This window comes from Mesoplodon bidens, assembly GCF_964165515.1.
Source record: "Mesoplodon bidens genome assembly, chromosome: 1".
Classification (NCBI taxonomy): domain Eukaryota; kingdom Metazoa; phylum Chordata; class Mammalia; order Artiodactyla; family Ziphiidae; genus Mesoplodon; species Mesoplodon bidens.
The window spans coordinates 49,592,032-49,612,561 of NC_138176.1; the positions used below are offsets into that span (position 1 = coordinate 49,592,032).

General features: G+C 37.1%; 1 protein-coding gene across 1 annotated transcript in view; it reads left to right on the top strand.

The window, feature by feature from the left end:
* Positions 1-20,530, top strand: part of PTPN20 (protein tyrosine phosphatase non-receptor type 20) — a gene marked incomplete at both ends in the record, with an annotated part of 66,276 nt that overhangs the window by 25,478 nt on the left and 20,268 nt on the right. The window contains 6 exon segments of the mRNA XM_081248506.1: positions 20-120; positions 368-422; positions 8,444-8,602; positions 8,604-8,660; positions 17,200-17,262; positions 18,114-18,175. Coding sequence (XP_081104632.1) covers positions 20-120; positions 368-422; positions 8,444-8,602; positions 8,604-8,660; positions 17,200-17,262; positions 18,114-18,175 — 497 coding nt within the window.

A 20,530-nucleotide genomic window follows, 5' to 3' on the forward strand; every position in this document is an offset into this window, starting at 1 on the left:
TCCTTTCTTATGCCTGTAGGTTTTTGAAAATGAAGTTAACTCAGGGGAAGTAAAATTGTTTCTTCAGGATTTTCAACATAGTGATGATTTTGAGGATCAGTTTAAAAAGAAGACAGAAAGGTATAACTAATATGCTTATTTAGTGAGTTTTTTGCTTATTCATATTCATAGCTAGCCCTCTGAGTGGAGACAGTGAATAATGGCCCTCAAATGTTGGATTAGTTTTAAAAATATAGTTCTTTGTAGTAAGTACAACCTGATTTGTCTAAAAATAGGATGTATTTATGATCTCATAAATACGGTATTAAACACAAGAAAAGATATTCCTAAAGAATTAAATTTCTCTGTCATATCAACAATTACCCAGTTCCAAAGCCTTTGTAAATGTGTTTGGAGCTCTTGGAGGGGGCAGTGTACTTGAGGTAAGGTAAAGCTCAGTACACAACTAAATCTTGAGACATTATATGCTTCCAGAAAGAAAATAATGTACTAGAAATGGAATTATTAGCATGATGAATACTTGGTACTATAAATGAAAAAAATTTTAAAAACTGGGAGAAAAGTAAATTTCCATTAGAAAAACAAAAGAAACAGAAGCTTTCATAAAATGTTCAAATTTAGGTGTTACAGGCAAAAACATCAAATAAGGAAACATTTTTTTGAGCCGTATTTTCTTAGAGATTTATAAGTAATGTTAGCTACAGTCACTGGAAGAACACTGCATAATAATGTGTATAGTATGCAACTTGTATAAACAACTCTCACAAGTGCATTAAATGAACAAATAATATTAATTCAAAAGGCGTTTTGAGATAATATTATATGCTACTAATATATACTAATTAGTAGATACTAATTATATAGTAAGCACTGTATACAAATACAAAGTATTAATAGTTCTTGCTCTCTAGTTTATAGCTTAATTGGGGACACAGACATGTAAAAGACAAATTTAAATACAGTGTAGTAAATATTATTATAGAGTCAGAGTCCAAGGATTGTGGGTGCAGAAGACAGGACTATGCAAGGGGGAGAGTTCCCCACCACCTTCTTTGAAGAAAAGATATTTTGGTTGGATTTAGGATCGGATCTTAAATAAATAGAAATTCAGCAGGTGAAAAGGGAGGGAAGAAAGTTTCAAGCTGTGGGGAGAAGTTTGAACAAAGGTAAGGAGCTGTGAAAATATCTTATTAATGGTGAGAAATGTAATGTGTCAGGAGTTATAAGGTATATGTGAATTGGAATGCCAGGAAGCTTGAGAAGATGAGAGATGGAGCAAAAAATATGATGTGGGCCAGAGTGTGAAGGAACTCAATATATGTGAAACCAAGGAGTACACATTTTATTCAGTCTGTTAGAATGAAAATGAAGCACAGATGGAATCTTTTTTGCATTTTCCTATCTGTCAATCACCTATCTGGAAGGAGGATTGCTGGTAATGAGGTGAAAGATAGCTGGCAGGAAATGGAGAACAAGTTGATGTTTACAGTAACCCAAGAAAAGGTGGGAAGGAGGAAAGAGCAAGAAACTGAAATTACCCACAGAAACAAAAGGAAAAGGCATTTACTTTGTTAAGGCTGAGGCATAAAGGGCATAAAGGAAATTAATAGAGATAAGGATGAAAAAGTAGGCAGGGGCCAGACTACCAACATCCTCAACTTATGAGTCCAGAAAGGAGCCTGAGTTTATCCTGACATTGGTGAACAGGTATAACAATTAAATTTGAATTTTGGGGATAATTTTCTCTAGAAATTGGAGATTAGACCCAGAAATCAAATTAGGAGGCTTTTGCTAAGTGGAGTTGCAAATGAAAGCGCAAAGAGAGCCAAGCAGATAGCATAAGTGAGTAAGCTGAGTAGTGAGAAGTTGGAGAGGAAACAGAAAGGGAGTGCGGGCTCATAATTTGAGAAATCTGTTAGAGTATATAGAGCAGTTATTTAGACAGAGAAAGATTAAAGGGTCTTCTCTTTTTAAGGTGAGAGAGAATCAAGTATTATGATATTGTAGATAGAAAGAATTTGTAGATAGGGAGAAATTAGTTATACATAAGAAAAGATAATTTTAGAAAAATCTCTCAGAGGAGACAGAAGGCATAGAGTAGAGAACATGGAAGGATTAATTCTGAACATGGAGAAAGTAAGGAGTAATGAAGAATGTTGATGCATTTTTAAAGAGAGTAAGTTGAAAGAGTTCTTACTTTCTGGCTTACGTTTTATAGAAGGGACTACATTTTTACTAAAGCAGAGAATTGAGAAGGGGACTACATGAGGGTGGTAATACGGCAATTAGGAATGGTAGAGGAAATGGAATAGAGACGTACCAGTGTTTTCCAAATGGCTCTCTGCTGATACTAGAAAACCCAGGACTCCAGTACTCTTCTTCCACCACAGCCTGGATAAAGGAGGAAAGAAAGTGAATAGGTGGCTTGATCCTAGGTGGCTTGATCCAAGGCGGCTAGTTTGCAAGCCAGGTGAAAGGGAGAGGAGTTGGAGTTTGTGATCAGACATTCGAACTTTGGAATTATCTCTTTGAAAGTGGGCCAGTTCCAGGGGCTGACAATGGAAATGGGTGGCTGAGCTGAAATGGAGGTGAATGTCAATTGAATAATTAATATAGATTATCAGAGATTCTTTCTTAAATATATACATTCTCTGAAACCATGAACAAATATAAATTTCTTTTCTAGTGAGAGTGACCCCAGCTTGTGGACAACCAGTAACTTCTTTCTAAAAAAGAAGTCGAGCAGTGAGGATGAAGAGCTGGCAGGGCCTTCCCATACTGACACCCCTAAACTTCAGGGTATGACCTCATCCCATTTTATTAGCAGATTCTTGAAGAGGCTATATTTCAGAGGTATGCACAAAGAAATTTCTAATATAAATGCAGGTCCTGAGCTAGGAAAAACTTTTTCAAATGGAGAAAACATGGTTTTCTAGGATTTTCCTTTAAAAATGAAGAAAATGCTCCACACTTCACATTCATAAAGGGCACATTTCTACCCTTTCTTTAAATATTTTAGTATAGCAGACATGTCAATTTAATAAAATGATCTGTTTTTATTTCTTAATGATTTGTATAGCCTTGAATATGACCTGCTTCTTCATTTTCTTAATTTTAATTTGTTGCACAGTATATACTTTTAAGTAAAATAATAACTTTTTTTTGGATTATACATTATCACGTGTTGTGGGAAAAAGAAAATACAGGTATATATAATAAAATAAGTCATAATACTGAAGAATATACCAAATTTTTTCTGTGTATATGTATTTACATTTGTATATAATATAAATATAACCATGGAGAAAAATATACATATATAATTATTGTGTATAAGGTTGAAGAATCACATACATACCTCAGAAACCTTGGAGTCAGAGAAGATCTTAGAGGTCACATTTCAATCTCTCATCAAGTGCCAGAATCGTCTTCTCTGATGACTTTTTTTAATTTGAGGCATGTCGAATCTAATTAAGGCAACATCACACTATATAATTATTAAAGTACAGTTCTCACACAAAAATAGTTTACAAGAAAATACTTTTTAAATACTGAAGTATAACTTATATACTGTAAAATTCACCCTTCTAGCATACAGTTCTATAAGGTTAGACAAAGGTCTACCACTACTGTCAAGATACAGTACATTTCCTTCACCCCTCAAATTTCTCTTGTGCTCTTGTGTAGTCAGCTCCTAACTCCACCACCAACACCTGGCTACCTGTAATCTGTTTTCATTCTCTTTACTTTTGTCTTTTTCAAAGTGTCATGTGGATGGAATCATAAATATATTGCATTTTGAGTATTTTGCACTTAGTATAAAGCTATCCACACCATTGCATTTACCAGTATTTAATTTAAAAAAATTTGCTGAGTAGTATTCTATTATATGGCTACACCAGTTTGTTTAGCCATTTACAGTTTGAAGGACATTTGAGTTGTTTCCAGATTTGGCAGTTATGGATAAAAGCATTACAAATAGTCACACACCGGTTTTGTGTAAACCTAAGTTTCCATTTCTTTAAGGTAAATATCTAGGGGTGGGACTTCGGATTCATAAGTATATAAATGACAAACTATTTTCCAAAGAGGCTGTACCAATATGCTTTTTACTTTCTTTTCCTGCTACTCTTTTTCCTCTTCGTGTTTCAGTTTAGGCAATTTTTATTAACCTGTCTTCAAGCTTATTAACTCTTTCCTCAGCTGTGCTGACTCTACTAATGAACCCATTGAAAGCATTTTTTTTTTTTGCGGTACACGGGCCTCTCACTGTTGTGACCTCTCCCGTTGCAGAACACAGGCTCTGGATGCACAGGCTCAGTGGCCATGGCTCACGGGCCCAGCCGCTCCGCGGCATGTGGGACCTTCCCGGACCAGGGCACGAACCCGCGTCCCCTGCATCGGCAGGCGGACTCTCAACCACTGCGCCACCAGGGAAGGGAAGCCGCCAGGGGGGTACTTTTTAAAGTAACTTGTTTTTACTTATCCCTGGTACCAGAAACTAAGACAACACCACTTCTACTTCTGCCTAACCAAACTCTGACTGGAGAGATGAAAAAATTGAAAAGGGGAGTTGGGGCGGTTGAGAGTGAGTGTTGGAAGTTGCCTAATCCTGGGATGTACTTCGGCTGCTTCTGCTGAGAGTGACGGATATGTATGGAGTCCTTAAGATATCCTGATAATCACTGTGCCAGGCACTGTTGCTCCTTACTGAGTAGCAAAGAGTTCAGTGTGCTTACTGGTACCTCCAGTTACTGTGCTCAATGAATGTGGTAATATTGAGATTTGTATGGGGTGCTTTGGGAGCTCAGAAGGGAAGTATTTAGCTCTCCTTGGGCTTGGGGGGAAGATTTGCTAGAGGAGGTGACATCTGGATTGAGAATAACCCAAATGAGAAAGATGGAAAGAGGAAGTAGATGATCAAGGTATAAAATAGCATGGGATATGTATAGAGAGATACAAGTAGTTAAGTGTTTCTTGAATGTAAAAGTTCAATGCCAGGGAGTCATGAGAGGTGAGATGAGGCTATAGAAAATAAGTAGAGAAAGCCAGAACATGAAATGTATTGGAACGTGAACTTCATTATGAAGATAATTGGGAGACTGAACAATTTTAGTAAGAAGCGTCCATGATCAGCTACGGTAGTTAACAATTAGATAGAAAGCAGAGACTTTGGTGTTTTTCAGATAAAATTGGCAGACTTTATGTGACTTATGACTTGTGACTTATAAGGAGCGTTCAAAAATTATGCTGTCAAATGCGATAGCCACATTTGGCTCTTTTATATTTAAATTATTTAAACTTACATAAAATAACAAATTCAGTTTCTCATTTGTAGTATCCACACTTCTAATATTTAATCACATGTTACTAGTGGCTACCATTTGGGCAGCAAAGATATAGAACATCTGCATCATTGTAGAACGTTCTATTGGGAAGTATTGGTCTAGAATAACTCATAGAATAATTCATTTCTTGCTCTAACAGACTCAGAAAATAGAAAAGGAATGATTTATAGGAGAAAGTGATGTTACATTGCTCTAAGTGGATTTGATTAGCGGGTAGGTGATACATGTGTTCTATAGGAGTGAAGGGGATGGGAGTTAAACCGGAAACTTGAAAAGAGTGATGAGATTTGGAGTCATCATCAAAGAAGTTGATTGGAGCACAGGCAATGATCAGGAAAAGGGTTGCTGGAGGTGTGAGGTTGGAGCCCGTAATTTGCAATAACAATAAAATATGCAACTATGTGATTAATTTTTTCCTAACCATGGGATTCCTGACCACAGGTTATGAGACTTACCCAGGGAGGGATGTTGCTTAGCATATGTGGCAGGATTCAAAGGATGAAAGGAGTTGACAGTTTGGAAAGAGAATGATTTGGATGATCAGCCATGAAGTCTAAATTTAGGGAGATGGATGGAATCAGGGGCTATAGGAGGAAATGGAGGACAACAAGGACAGGAGAGCTCCATTGAGTCACATTGTTGGGGTTGAAGTGAAGCACAAATGAGGTGGTAGCATAACAGCTTCTGCTCAGAAAATGATGCTGGAATCTAAGAACTGGAAGATTTTTGATACTGGACATTATAGGTGATGGTGAGCCCAAGGAGGGATCACATTGTGAGGACTAGAAGAAAGAAGTGGTCTCCTCTGCAAGAGAGAAATAAAAATGTGAGGTTAGAGTGTCTGTGTGGCTGTTGAGATCCCAAATTTGCCTGGTCAGGATCTGTGGTAGGGTGATAGCAATGAGAAGGTGAAGCTAAGCGGTGTGAAACTCAAAAGGAAGAGAGGTTTCTGTTCAAAGAGAAGGAATAATGAATTGGAAAGAGCATTGGGCAGCAAGTGGTATGCAACCTAACCTCTAGGCTCTGTGGTACCTGGAGTACAGGAAAATACGTGGCCTTGATTAGAGAGGCCTGCAGAGTGCAGTGCCCATGGGAGGCAAGGCCAGGAAGTGGAAGAAGCATTTAGGGAAGTGGTGATAGTTTCCACGAGTTTACTGTGGGATGGGGGCCTGAGCGCAAAGGGAGATGTTGAAGAGGTAGAGAAGTGGGGAGGGAGGGGAAAAGATAGAATTGAAGAGCATGAGGGTCGGAGCATAGAGTGGTATGACAGAGGAGGCCAAGGATAGTAATAATGGCTGACATTGATGGAGAGCTTGCTGGCTGTGTGCTAGGCCCTGTGCTTGCTCTGTACACCTGAGGATTTGCCTGATCCTTCACTCTCCTAAGACTTGTTGATTCCCTCCTATTAACCAAGTATTGTGCCAGATGCTGGAGATAGAAAACAGAAACAGTCTCAACTCTTAGAGTGCTTACACTCTAGCGGGGAAGGAAAACACCAGTTCCAAATAACATGTGATACATGCTGTGGCAGGAGAAAGGACAGCATGCTTGGAGAATACAGGCCAGGTGGGAGGCCCAGAGGAATGATCTGTCTGCAAGGCTTCAAATGCTCGGTTCCACCTGTGCACCCTTGACAAGGGCATCTAGGATGGTGGCCTTTGGGCTGAGACCCACAAGCCTCAAAACCATGGGGTTGATGTTTGGAGAATCTGCATCATGGCACTGTGTCAGGAAACCAGCGAGGCCCACCTTCTTGCAGGTTCTCAGTGGTCAACAGTGCCTGAAAGATGTAATCCCTAAAATATGTGATGGAGTGAGAGCTATCCTCAATTTGGTGCCTTCACAAGATTTTCAAGTATCGTTTTCCTCATCCAATGTCACGTACCGATGATTCAAAATTGAGGTTTTATATTTGGAACTTAGGAAAATTGTATTTCTATTTGGAACGTAGAAAACAGTAGTACATTAGGGAGAAGCAGAGGAGCAGTGAGAAACCCTTCCTGAGTTTTTTCACGAAGGCGCCCAGTGGAGTAAAACGAGGGCCCCACACTGGGGAAAGGGCGAACCCGCTGGAAAGGATGATCGGTAAACCCAAAGTGCTTTATCTGTCAACCCTGAGTAGAGTTCCATGGCTCCACTTTCAGGGCGTTCAGCAAAAGAGTGGGGACCAGAGTCTACTCACATGGTCATTAACTGCCCTATTCGCATCACCGGAGGAGGTTGCCCCCCACCAAATCCCCGTTAAGCAGCTTGACAGCACTTACTGTTTTAATTAAATTTAGTATCAGGGCTTCCCTGGTGGCGCAGTGGTTGAGAGTCCGCCTGCCGATGCAGGGGACACGGGTTCGTGCCCCGGTCTGGGAAGATCCCACATGCCGCGGAGTGGCTAGGCCCGTGAGCCATGGCTGCTAAGCTTGCATGTCCAGAGCCTGTGCTCCACAATGGGAGAGGCCACAACAGTGAGAGGCCCGCGTACCACAAAAAAAAAAAAAAAAAAAAAAAAATTTAGTCTCATAATATTTAAGCCAAGATAGATTGCTGTTCTATCTTATTCCTAACATGTTAGCTCATCTTTCATCCTAAGTGTTTTGGATTCTTGGTTTGTTTGGACTCTTCTACATTCTCATGGTGCAGAAGAAAGATGGTAGAGTTAGATTTGGGAGGGCTACATTATTGTCCCAGCTCTAAACATATGAGCCTTCTGACCTAGCATACATCTATCAGTCAATCAAATTCTTGCTTTTTCATCTGTAAACTGAGGATATCACAGTGCTTTCCTCCCCAGGGTTGATGTGAGGATTAAATGAGATAATGCATGTGAAGTCCTTAGCACAGTACCTGGCACAGGGTAAGGGCTAAATTCCTGTCACCTGTTAGTATTTTTATTTTTATTATCCTGTTACCATATAGCAATTACTATTACTATTTCTGGCATATTAGAAATTAAAAGAAGATCTCTACTATAAGACGTTGATAAATCTCTCCTCTCTCTCCGCCTTTCTCTCCCTCCCTCCCTCCTTCTCTCTCCCTCTCTCCCACCCTCTCTCTTTCCCTTTCTCCCTCTCTCCCTCCCCACCGCACCCCCACCCCCACAGACAGGAGCTAGTCACTTTGTAAAACACTTGCAGTTCACCAAGTGTCCAGACCATGGCACTCCTGCCTCAGCAGAAGGTTTTATAAAGTATGTTTGTTATGTAAGGAAGAGCCACCTTACAGGACCCATCATTGTTCACTGCAGTGCTGGCGTGGGCCGGGACAGGGGTGTTCCTATGTGTGGATGTTGTGTTCTGTGCCATTGAAAAGAACTTTTCAGTAAGTGTGTGAATTACGCAGATAAACTGATGCTGTTAGTAAACACTATACTTTTAACAGCCTTCTAATAACTGAAGACTAATATTTGGCCTTCAAGAGCAAGCAAGTAAATAGAGAGCCTGTGAGCTTTGGATACCTGCTTCTCACTTAACTGCTGCAGGTTCTTGGAGGTGGTTGTGAGGATTAAAGTACACAATGCAAATGAATGGCTTTGGACAGTGTCTGGAGCGTGGTAGGTGCATTGTAAACATGAGTTCATTTTCCTTTTCTTTCCCTCCACCCACACATACAGTTTTTAGAATCTTGTTAGAGAATGTTGATGATGTGTGCCTATTTTTAATGAACAGAAATACATGCATGTGAGCACATTTGGAAAAAAAAAAAGTAGACTTCAGAGTTAATGAGAGGTCCCTGGCTTTGACTGCCAGTTTTGCCACACATTTTAGATTTTGGTGATTTTCTGCAAATTGCTTATCTTCTCTGAAACCTAGTTTTCTCATATGTAAAATAAGGATAATAATATTGTTGGGTTTGAGTCAACCAATAACAATTCTTTATTTTCCTCCAAAATATGGAACCAGCTAAGGGATAAACACAAGAATTAGATATATGGTGATTCTACTATGATCTTTATTACTGATTAATCAGGGAATGTGACTTTAGATCCGTGCCCCAAAAGGCCTACTTTTACTGAACTGCTTTCCTGTGCTGCAGAAGTGCGGAGGGGAAGACATTTGTTTAGTTAGCAGGCACTGCGGGGTGCGGGGGAAGCGGCTCTCACCATGTCCACAAGGAATATGAAAATCCACACCTCGGTCATAAGACAACAGGGGCTACGAGGCATTTGTCCTGGTAGGCAAATTTTGCAGAGTTATCTTGTTATCAGAACAAATGTTAAATCTCTGCTCTCTTAGGCTTTATGTAGTTATACCCCAACAGTGACAAACTCTCCCTTGTGATAGCAAATTGGCTGCATGGGTTCTACAACTCTCCATTCTAAGGTAGTATTACGTCGGGGGTAGAAAAATGTCCTCTCCCAGAAACTCCCTGGAGGACAGAGGGAGTTTCTTTTTCTCAGAAGCTTGAGCCAATATCTCCTAGCATTTCACTGTTTCCGCTTCAGTTATAGACCTTTCCCTAAACTGATCATTGTGGGCGATGCTGGTCCATTAAGGTCTGTCAGGACTACTCCAGGCCATACGGCTGAGAATGAGAGAGGAATGGTTTTCCAAAGCAAACTGAGAGTTTTGTTCTGTGTTTTTTAACAAAGAATGAATATAAACTGGGTGGTAAAAAAATGACAAATGTCCCCAAAATGCTGAAAATTTAAGTAGTATGAATCTGACGTTACCTCTTCCTATAATTAATGTTGTTTTATCCTTTTAACAGAAAACACATTAGCATAATTTTTATTTTATATATCCTTCATCATAATTAATTTGTTGATATTTGTTCTTATTTTATATTATTTATAGAAACTGTAAAAACTATAAATATTGTATTTTGTGATTCTGAGGAGCACTTTTTTTTCCCCATCATTATACCTTCTTTAAACTCAAAATGTGTTTTATAATAAGTCATCTGTCAGCTTAATTGACAGTGTTTTTCTTAGCGGTATGTAAAATAGTGATGTATTTTACAATTAAGGATGCTTAGATTTGATGGAAAATAGTGGTTCAAAAAAAGGAAATGCATCCATTGTTGCCTTATTGGCTTTTCATAGAGCCTTGAGCTGTCAAATGTTCTTACTTATGCCCCTCTCTACTCTTTTTCAGAAATTTTGTCCACCAGAGCTACTCAAAGTATGGTCTTGGACCAGCAACAATCTGTGTTATTTGCAGCAAGATAAGTTTTCTGAAATTGAGAGCAAGCATTTAGAAACTTTCAAAGCAGTTTGATATATTGCTGTGACATCCAAGAGCATGACAGTGGGTTGGCCTCAGTGAACAGCATGTAGACCAGTTTGTGCGTTGTGGAAATCACACAGGGAGTCTTACGTGCTGCAAGCTGTATACCAGCCGTGTGTGGCTGACATTTTAAGATTAGTTTATCAATTATAACTCTAAAGGATATGAAAATCTGAGAATATGTAATCATTTATTTCTTTTTATTGTTATTTTATAGTCATTTTTATTTTTAAGTAAGCCTGCTTAAAAATCCTTAAAACATTGGGAACAAACTGGCTCTTCTCTTGCCAACACTGATATTGCTCTGTAGTTGAAACATTCTCGATAGAACTTTCTCCTCTAACCATCATCAACATGTAATAACAGTTGTTAATTATCAGTTACCATATTATCACATAATGAAGTGAGTAATCCAAAATTTAACACATTAACCTTTACGAAATCAAAAATTCTTACCACATCACTAAACACACTGTCCAGTTCATCTGGCAGGGGTTCTTTTTTTTTTTTTTTTTTTTTTTAGGTAGCCAGACTTTCTTGATGAAGCAGTGTGTTGGTTTATCTTTTGGGATAAATTCTTTAATCTGTATAACTACCTCAGACTTGTTTTCTTGTCATTGCAGCTCTACTACCAGAACATAATCCTACACAAAACTTAAGCTCCAAATTACATTTGATGACAATGTAGTACTTTGCATTTTTATGCAGTTTAAGACTAGTTAGTTGTGTTTATCAGTAATCAAACTGAGAAAAGGAAGAATTCTTCCTTCTTATCACATCATTTTCAAATCACACATATACTGAATCACTATGTTAGCAATAGCTGTGCAGTCAGTAAGTTGCAATGGTAAATACTTTGCTACTTTTGTTTCGTGAGTTGGTACCACTTCGCATTACTAGCCAGTCCCTGAATTCGTCAAGCTGTGGCTTCATTAGAAAATGGTACTTTAACTATCTTTTTTTTGCCACACCTTCAGCCCAGATTTTCAATAAAGCACCTTCAGTACAGTCTGTCACCATTATCTGGCAATCGTGTAAGGGTTTTTAGTCTTAGCAATTCAAAGTGCTGTTTTGTAAGTCTGCAGAGTATTAATGTTACATGTGAAATGTTGAACATGAGCTTTTTATTTTAGTATTCTTTAAAATAATTCTTTTGTCTTGGAACTTACTGCTTTTGTCTGTAAGTGACAAGTACATTTTAATGGTTTCTTTGCTTTGTTAGCCAGTACATCTTTGCAATTAATACAAGTGTGGTTTTAGCAATTCACAATTAATAAAGGCTATAAAACTCAATGTATGAGGAATCATAATGCTAGGTAAAATTAACATGAACTCTTTTGGTCTTCATTTCTTTGTAGTTACTTACATCATTTAGTTACTATTATCATTATCATGTAGTTACTATTATCATTATCATTTATCATTTGGTTATTATTATTATTATTATTTGGTTAACCACTACACAGCTATATTCAGAAAAGCTGTTCCTTTTCTTGTCAAGACAATCCAGTGCAGCAGCTTTTGCCATCAGTAAATTAAGGTTAAAAATGAATAATACAAATATATTTTCATAATTTGCCTAATCTTAAATTACAAATTAACAGACTTTCAAGAAACAATGGTTTTTAAATTCATTGAAGTTCCATTTTATCAATATTTCCTTTTATGGATCATGCTTTTGGTGTCAAGTTTAAGAACGCCTCACCTAGCCTAAAGAATTTTTAGGTCCTAAAGAATTTTTCCTATGTCCTTTTCTAAAGTTCTGTAGTTTTATATTTTACATTTAAGTCCATAGTCCATTTTGAGTTAATTTTTTTATAAAGGGCAAGGTTTAAGTCAAGGTTCACTTGCTATTCTTCTTCCACTGAATTGTTTTTACACCTTTGTCAGAAATCATTGGGAATATTTGTATGGGGCCTATTTCTAGTTCTGTATTCTGTTTCATTGATCTATGTGTCTATCCTTTCGCCATTACCACACTTTGGATTCCTGTAGCTATATAGGAAGTCTTAATATCAGGGAGAGTGATTCCTTCTCTTGCAAAATTGTTTTAACCATTATAGGTCTGTGCCTTTCCATATAAATTTTAAAATTAGATTGTCTATGTTTACAAAAAAGCTTGAGGGATTTTGATAGGATGAATTGACATTTTTACTATGTTGGATCTTCCAATATGAATGTGGTATGTCTCTCAATTTATTTAGGTCTTCTTTGATTTCTTTCATCAGCATTTTGTCATTTTCAGCATATAGCTTCTGTTTGTGTTTTGTTGGATTTATTTTATTTCATTTTCTTTGAAGCAGTTGTAAATGGTATTGTGTTTTTACTACCATGTTCGTTGTGTGTACACGTATGTACAAATAAGTTGATTTTTGTGTTTTAAAATAATATTTATTTATTTGGTTGTGCTGGGTCTTAGTTACGGCATGTGGGCTCCTTAGTTGCGGCAAGCGGGCTCCTTAGTTATGGCATGTAAACTCTTAGTTGCAGGATGCATGTGGGATCTAGTTCCCTGACCAGGAATCAAACCTGGGCCCCCTGCATTGGGAGCGTGGAGTCTTAACCACTGTGCCACCAGGGAAGTCCCCAAATGCAGTTGATTTTTGCATGTTGATCTTGTATCCTATGATCTTGTTGAACTCACTTATTAGTTCTAAGAGGTTTTTTTGTCCTGTTTTGTTTTGTTTTCAGATTCCTTGCGATTTTCTGCACAGACAATCATTCCATCTGCAAGTAGGGACACACTTACCTCTTCCTTTCCAATTCATTTGCCTCATATTTCTTTTTTCTGGTCTTATTGCGCTACCTGGAACTTCAAGTGTGTTGAAAACAGGTGGTGAGAGCAGACATTCTTGCCATCACTAATATTAGGGGGGAAAGCAAATTAAAATTATTTGTTCTATGAAAGATGCTATGAAGTGGATGAAAAGACAAGCTACAGACTCGGAGAAACTGTTTGCAATCCACATACCCAACAAAGGTCTCACATCTAGAGTATATAAAGAACCCTCAAAACTCAATAGTAAAATAAATAAATAAATATATAGGCAAGTAATTCAGTTAGAAAATGGGTAAAAGACATGACATTTCAACAATGAGGATGTATTGATGATAAGTAAGCACATGAAAAGATGCTCAGCTTCATTAACCTTCAGGGAAATGAAATTAAAACCATGATGTTCAGCTGCATGAGCTGCTTGTAAATTTTGGAGATTAATCCATTAATCCTTTGTCAGTTGCTTCATTTGCAAATATTTTCTCCCACTCTGAGGGTTGTCTTTTCGTCTTGTTTATGGTTTCCTTTGCTGTGCAAAAGCTTTTAAGTTTCATTAGGTCCCATTTGTTTATTTTTGTTTTTATTTCCATTTCTCTAGGAGGTGGGTCCAAAAGGATCTTGCTGTGATTTATGTCATAGAGTGTTCTGCCTATGTTTTCCTCTAAGAGTTTGATAGTGTCTGGCCTTACATTTTAGGTCTTTAATCCATTTTGAGTTTATTTTTGTGTATGGAGTTAGGGGGTGTTCTAATTTCATTCTTTTACATGTAGCTGTCCAGTTTTCCCAACACCACTTACTGAAGAGGCTGTCTTTTCTCCACTGCATATTCTTGCCTCCTTTATCAAAGATAAGGTGACCATATGTGCGTGGGTTTATCTCTGGACTTTCTATCCTGTTCCATTGATCTATATTTCTGTTTTGGTGCCAGTACCATACTGTCTTGATTACTGTAGCTCTGTAGTATAGTCTGAAGTCAGGGAGCCTGATTCCTCCAGCTCCTTTTTCTTTCTCAAGATTGCTTTGGCTATTCGGGGTCTTTTGTGACAAAGGATTAATCACCAAAATTTATAAGCAGCTCATGCAGCTCAATATCAAAAAAACAAACAACCCAATCCAAAAATGGACAGAAGACCTAAATAGACATTTCTCCAAAGAAGATATACAGATTGCCAACAAACACATGAAAGAATGCTCAACATCATTAATCATTAGAGAAATACAAATTAAAACTACAATGAGATATCATCTCACACCAGTCAGAATGGCCATCATCAAAAAATCTACAAACCATAAATGCTGGATAGGGTGTGGAGAAAAGGGAACCCACATGCACTATTGGTGGGAATGTAAATTGATACAGCCACTATGGAGAACAGTATGGAGGTTCCTTAAAAAACTACAAATAGAACTACCATATGACCCAGCACTCCCACTACTGGGCATATATCCTGAGAAAACCATAATTCAAAAAGAGTCATGTACCACAGTGTTCATTGCAGCTCTATTTACAATAGCCAGGACATGGAAGCAACCTAAGTGTCCATCGACAGATGAATGGATAAAGAAGATGTGGCACATATATACAGTGGAATATTACTCAGCCATAAAAAGAAACGAAATTGAGTTATTTGTAGTGAGGTGGTTGGACCTAGAGTCTGTCATACAGAGTGAAGTCAGAAAGAGAAAAATGAATACCGTATGCTAACACATATATATGGAATCTAAAAAAAATAATAATGGTCATGAAGAACCTAGGGGCAAGATGGGAATAAAGACATAGACCTACTAGGGAATGAACTTGAGGACATGGGGAGGGGGAAGGGTAAGCTGGGACAAAGAGAGTGGCATGGACATATATACACTACCAAACGTAAAATAGATAGCTAGTGGGAAGCAACCAATAGCACAGGGAAATCAGTTTGGTGCTTTGTAACCACCTAAAGGGATGGGATAGGGAGGGTGGGAGGGAGGGAGACAAAAGAGGGAAGAGATATGGGGACATATGTATACGTACAACTGATTCACTTTGTTATAAAACAGAAACTAACATACCATTGTAAAGCAATTATACTCCAATAAAGATGTTAAAAAAAACATAATATCAGTAGACATCCATCAGAAAGGTTAATATAGAAAATAATGACAACACCAAATGCTGGTGAAGGTTTGAAAAAACTAGATTACTCATTTGTTGCTTATAGGAATGAATGTAAAATGGTATATCCAGTCTGGAAAATAGTTTTAAATTTTCTTTAAAAAAAACAAAAGCAGAACTAAACTAAACTTACCATATAACCTTAGCAATAACACTCGGGCATGTATTCCATAGAAATGAAAACTTATGTTCACACATAAACCTGTATGTAAATGTTCATAGCAGATCTATTTATAATAGCCAAAAACTGGGAAACAACCTAGATGTTCTTCAACAAGTTTAATGGTTAAAAAAATTGGTACCTGTCCATACTGTGGAATACTATTTAACAATAAAAAGGAATGAACTACTGATACACTCAATTTGGATGAATCTTGAGGCAATTAGGCTAAATGAAAAAAAGGTTAGTCTCGAAAAGTTAGATATTACATGATTCCATTATGTAATCCCCTTGAAATAACGAAACTATAGAGATGGAGAACAGATTACTGGTTGCCAAGGGTTGGGGGTTAGGGGTTGGGGTGGGTGGGTAGTTCTAATGGATAACAGGAGGAAGTCTTGTGGTGGAACTGTTATGCACCTTGATCGTGGTTGCAGTTGCATGAATTTTCACATGTGATAATATTTTATAGAACTATACATACTCACATACATGGCCACTCTCACAAATGATTGCATGTTAAACTGGCAAAATCTGAATAAGCTCTGTAGATTGTACCAATGTCAATTTTTTGGTTTTGATATTATACTCTAGTGTAGAGGATGGTATAATTGGGAGAAACTAGGTGAAGGATACACAGACTCTGTACATTTTTTGCAACTTACTATGTATCTATAATTATTTCAATATAAAAATTTTTAAAGGCTTAATTAACATTTTAAATTATTATAGAAATGACAAATTATATAAATAAAAGAATGCTTACATTTTCTCTGATTTTTATGTACTTTTGGATTATAGTTAACAGTTGACAAACCTTAAATTTCATGTGGTCTTGCTGCACATGACTCGTCCTCAGCTTACACCACATGTGACTTTTCAGGCAAGTTCAGCAACACCTGAGCTGGTCTATATCTTGTTCCACTGATGAGGCTGCTCAATGTTACACCACTGTCAGATTGCCCTAAGAGTTTCTAAACACTTATTACCAGCTTCTGGACTCATCTCATTGTGGTCTAGCAACAGCCCTTTGCAGACCTGCACCAGCTTAGTGACCACACTGGGTAGTGCTGGTCTCCGTGCACAGGTGCAGAATCTGGTGTTGGGCCAACTGTTGCTCAGGGTCTCCATTTGAGTTGAGAGAGCTCTTTATATGAGAAACAGCTGTGTTACTGTTGTGGCCAGAAAAAGTCTTCTATGCTTCAGACTTTTGCAGATTCACAGTGCTGCTTTAAGTTCTCCCTTCTGAGAACAGAAAAGTATACACAGGGGCAAATTTGTTTTTATTTCTTTTGGAGAACATTTCTTATTATAAATGATTGCTTCCTGCTCTTTCCTGGAAACCCATTTAAACAAGTCTTCCTTATCCATTAGACAAGGTTAAACATAGTACATTTTCTTATGACGGAAAATGAGAACTTTCTGGTTAAATCTTGAGATATCTTTTACTGGAAAGAAGTATGGCGTACTCCTTTGGCATCTGTGGGATTTGTGTTTTCCCCCTCTATGGATAATACAAAATTACTGTCATCCTGTTACAGTTCAACATCATGAATATAGTGGGCCAAATGAGAGAACAACTTTATGGAATGATCCAAACAAAGGTAAGTCTCACCGCGTAAATTCTAATAAGAACAATAATGAATATAAAGATTAACATTGTATAGCACATTACAATTTGTAAAGCTCTTTTGCCTACACAGTTTCATTGAATTCTCACCGTTTGAAGTAGACATTAGTTATGCTCTGATATTACAGATGAAATACTTCAAGTTCAGAGCAATGAAGTTTGTTCCATAATGTCATTCAGACAGCAAGTAGAGGAGCCAAGACTGCAGTTGAAGTCCCCTAATGCCCACACATATGCTTAGTCCATAATGCCATTTTAAGTAACATATCTAAAGTTATTTTCCATAAATTTCTGGATGGCAATTTTGGGATATTTATTTGCAACTAAAATATCAAAGTCACTGACATGTCATAAAAAGGAAATCATTTATGTCACAGATTAGTTATATTAATCATTGGGGGGATCAAGAGAATATGGATAATGAAAATAAACAGGTACCCCTAAATCGTTTTTAGGGTTTTTTTAGGCAATGTTCAATGATATGAAGTGTTTCATTTGAACTAGGCTATGTCTAAAAAAATGTTTAAATTTGATTTATCCAGTGAAGATATAAAGAGATTGAGATTGAGTCAGTTTCCCTTCTGTTCAGTTAAGCTTCAGTTAACTAGTTCTAGACCAAGAACTATATTATTATCATTTATCTTCCTGATATTTTTTAAAATGTACTTACATGAAGAAGTTCTTGGTTAAATGTTTGCTCTTTTTAGGCACTTTTCTTTGTGGTTGAAAAGTACAAATGTGTTTTCTGAAAGTGGATATTGGCATTCAATTAACATTCCATTGTTTTTCATATATATATATATATATATATATATATGTATTTAGGAGCAGTATATCCTTTGTTATAAAATTGTGCTTGAAGTTCTTCAGAAGCTTCTGACTTTAAAGTAAGAAAGACTTCTGTTGCTTCACACTTGAAATTACTAAGTGTCTTGGAGCCTCCTCATAAAGAACATGTTCGAGCTGTGCTGAAGGGCTTTGCTTATGCAAATGTGCTGTCTTGGTGTATCATTTGACTTTCCTTCTGACAACTCCCTGAAGGCAGCATCATTTGGTTTGGGGTGGACGGTGTTTACCCACTGATCTTACTTAGGTAATATCAAGTACCCTCCCACATTTTCCAATGAAATGAAAGTTACATAAAACAACTGCAGCCTATTTGGTTGAAGGGGTTACAGAACCCAATAAAGGACTTAAACTGTATTATTTAAGATTTTATTTGGAAAGACAGCTGAAGGGAGCTGAGGATTCTGCGGACCACAAGATCGCAAGATCATATCATGACCTCTTACAGGCATCTTCAAGACAGATACGTATCCATGTTTTTTAGCTAGAGTCTGTACTTGTAGGTGGTGTTTGAAAAACTTAGGTCACTAAAGAGTCCAATTATGATGGATTAACTGTCTCTGCAAATTGGCTTCCATTTTCCTGTATTTCTACACTCCTCTGGGGCCCCAGGGACAAGCTACCTTTCTAGAGCAGCTGGACAAGGACCTATTGGTCTGGGAAGCATTTTCATGGGTGGGCAGAGTTCCTCCTCTCCATCACATGAACACATTGGTGAACGGTCCAAAACTAAAGCAGATGCTTATATAGAAAGTCCAAGAGGAAATTTTTGCCCGTCTTGAGTTCTTTCCTATCCCACCCGAACACTTAACATATTACTCAGTCTGCTTTGTTAAAAGCAAATATTACATTCTACTTGCCTCTTACTCTCTGCCCTTTAGCTAACCAATAAACTTTGATATAAGCTGTATTATGTACTTCTGAGTATCTCTTACAGCAGATATATTTTTCAAACTAATATCTATGATAATTATTTTTTTCTTCAGAGTTCCATTAAATCATTTATTTCCATAACTGCCCCACCTCCACTGTAACATTTAGAAGTTGGCTTTGGGAACCAGATTTTGGAAAACCAAATTCATAGTTGTGAAAACGAAAACTTCCATATTCTGTTTTTGAAAAGATATGGCCATTATTATAGTCATCTTATTATAAGACTTCGCTTCATACAATTACAGTGATATTTTGGTCAAGAGATTTCAGTGACCAGTTATTCCTGATTATAAACCATAAAGCAAGTGATACATGTCTTTGTATGATGTAATTCAGTGGAGATCAGAATAGTCTATGCATTATATTGGGAAAGTTTCTAATATTAATCTGTAAATCTTGAATTTTTTTTTTTTTTTTTTTTGCAGTATGTGGGCCTCTCACTGTTGTGGCCTCTCCCATTGCGGAGCACAGGTTCCAGACGCACAGGCTCAGCGGCCATGGCTCACGGGCCTAGCCACTCCACAGCATGTGGGATCTTCCCGGACCGGGGCACGAACCCGTGTCCCCTGCATCGGCAGATGGACTCTCAACCACTGCGCCACCAGGGAAGCCCTAAATCTTGAATTTTTAAGAGAATTATTTTGTTCCCTTAGCTGAATGAATACTTGAAATGGTTGAATTAAAATTGATAATTCTCATTTTAAAAATAATTATATGCTGGAAATATACTTTATATTAAATGGAATTGATGATTTTGCCTATTTACATTGTATAAATAATAGTCTGTGCTAAACATTAATTTAATTTTGATGATTGGCTTTTAATATTTGTATTACTAATTTTATTTTCTCTCTATTATTATAAAATAATAGATATAATGTACAATAATATTTCTGAGAAGGATTCTATGCTATTATTTAAATTAAAAGATAATACTGGGTATTACCCAAAATATTTTTATTATTTGGGCCTTGAAATGTTCTTGCAAAGAAAAATTCCACAATTCTCAATGGTAAACCTATCTCTTCTTTAATGTGTGCCTCATTTTTATAGCTGGACTAATTTTTAGTTTTTCAGGGAAATTAAGTAAATATGGCAATACTGATTACATTTGTTTTTATTTCATTTTTGGGATGTGAATTCCAAACTGAAAATTTTTGACTAATTGAAATACTAAGTTTTGTACCAACAATAGATCAATTTTTGCCTAGGATGTGAATATGAAACTCCCATTGACACCTTTGTAAGTACATGAATGCTTATTTAGAAGAAATTTTAAAATATACACTTATAAGCATATATGCATATATTAACTTTCAACTTTAAATACATATTTTTTAAATTGTATGTGCTTGATGAACTTATATGTTGGACCCAGACTTTTCAGGCATAAACACTGTAGGTTTTATTCTCATATAAGTCTTAGCAATTTATTTTTCTTTGCACCTTTCACCTCCAATCTG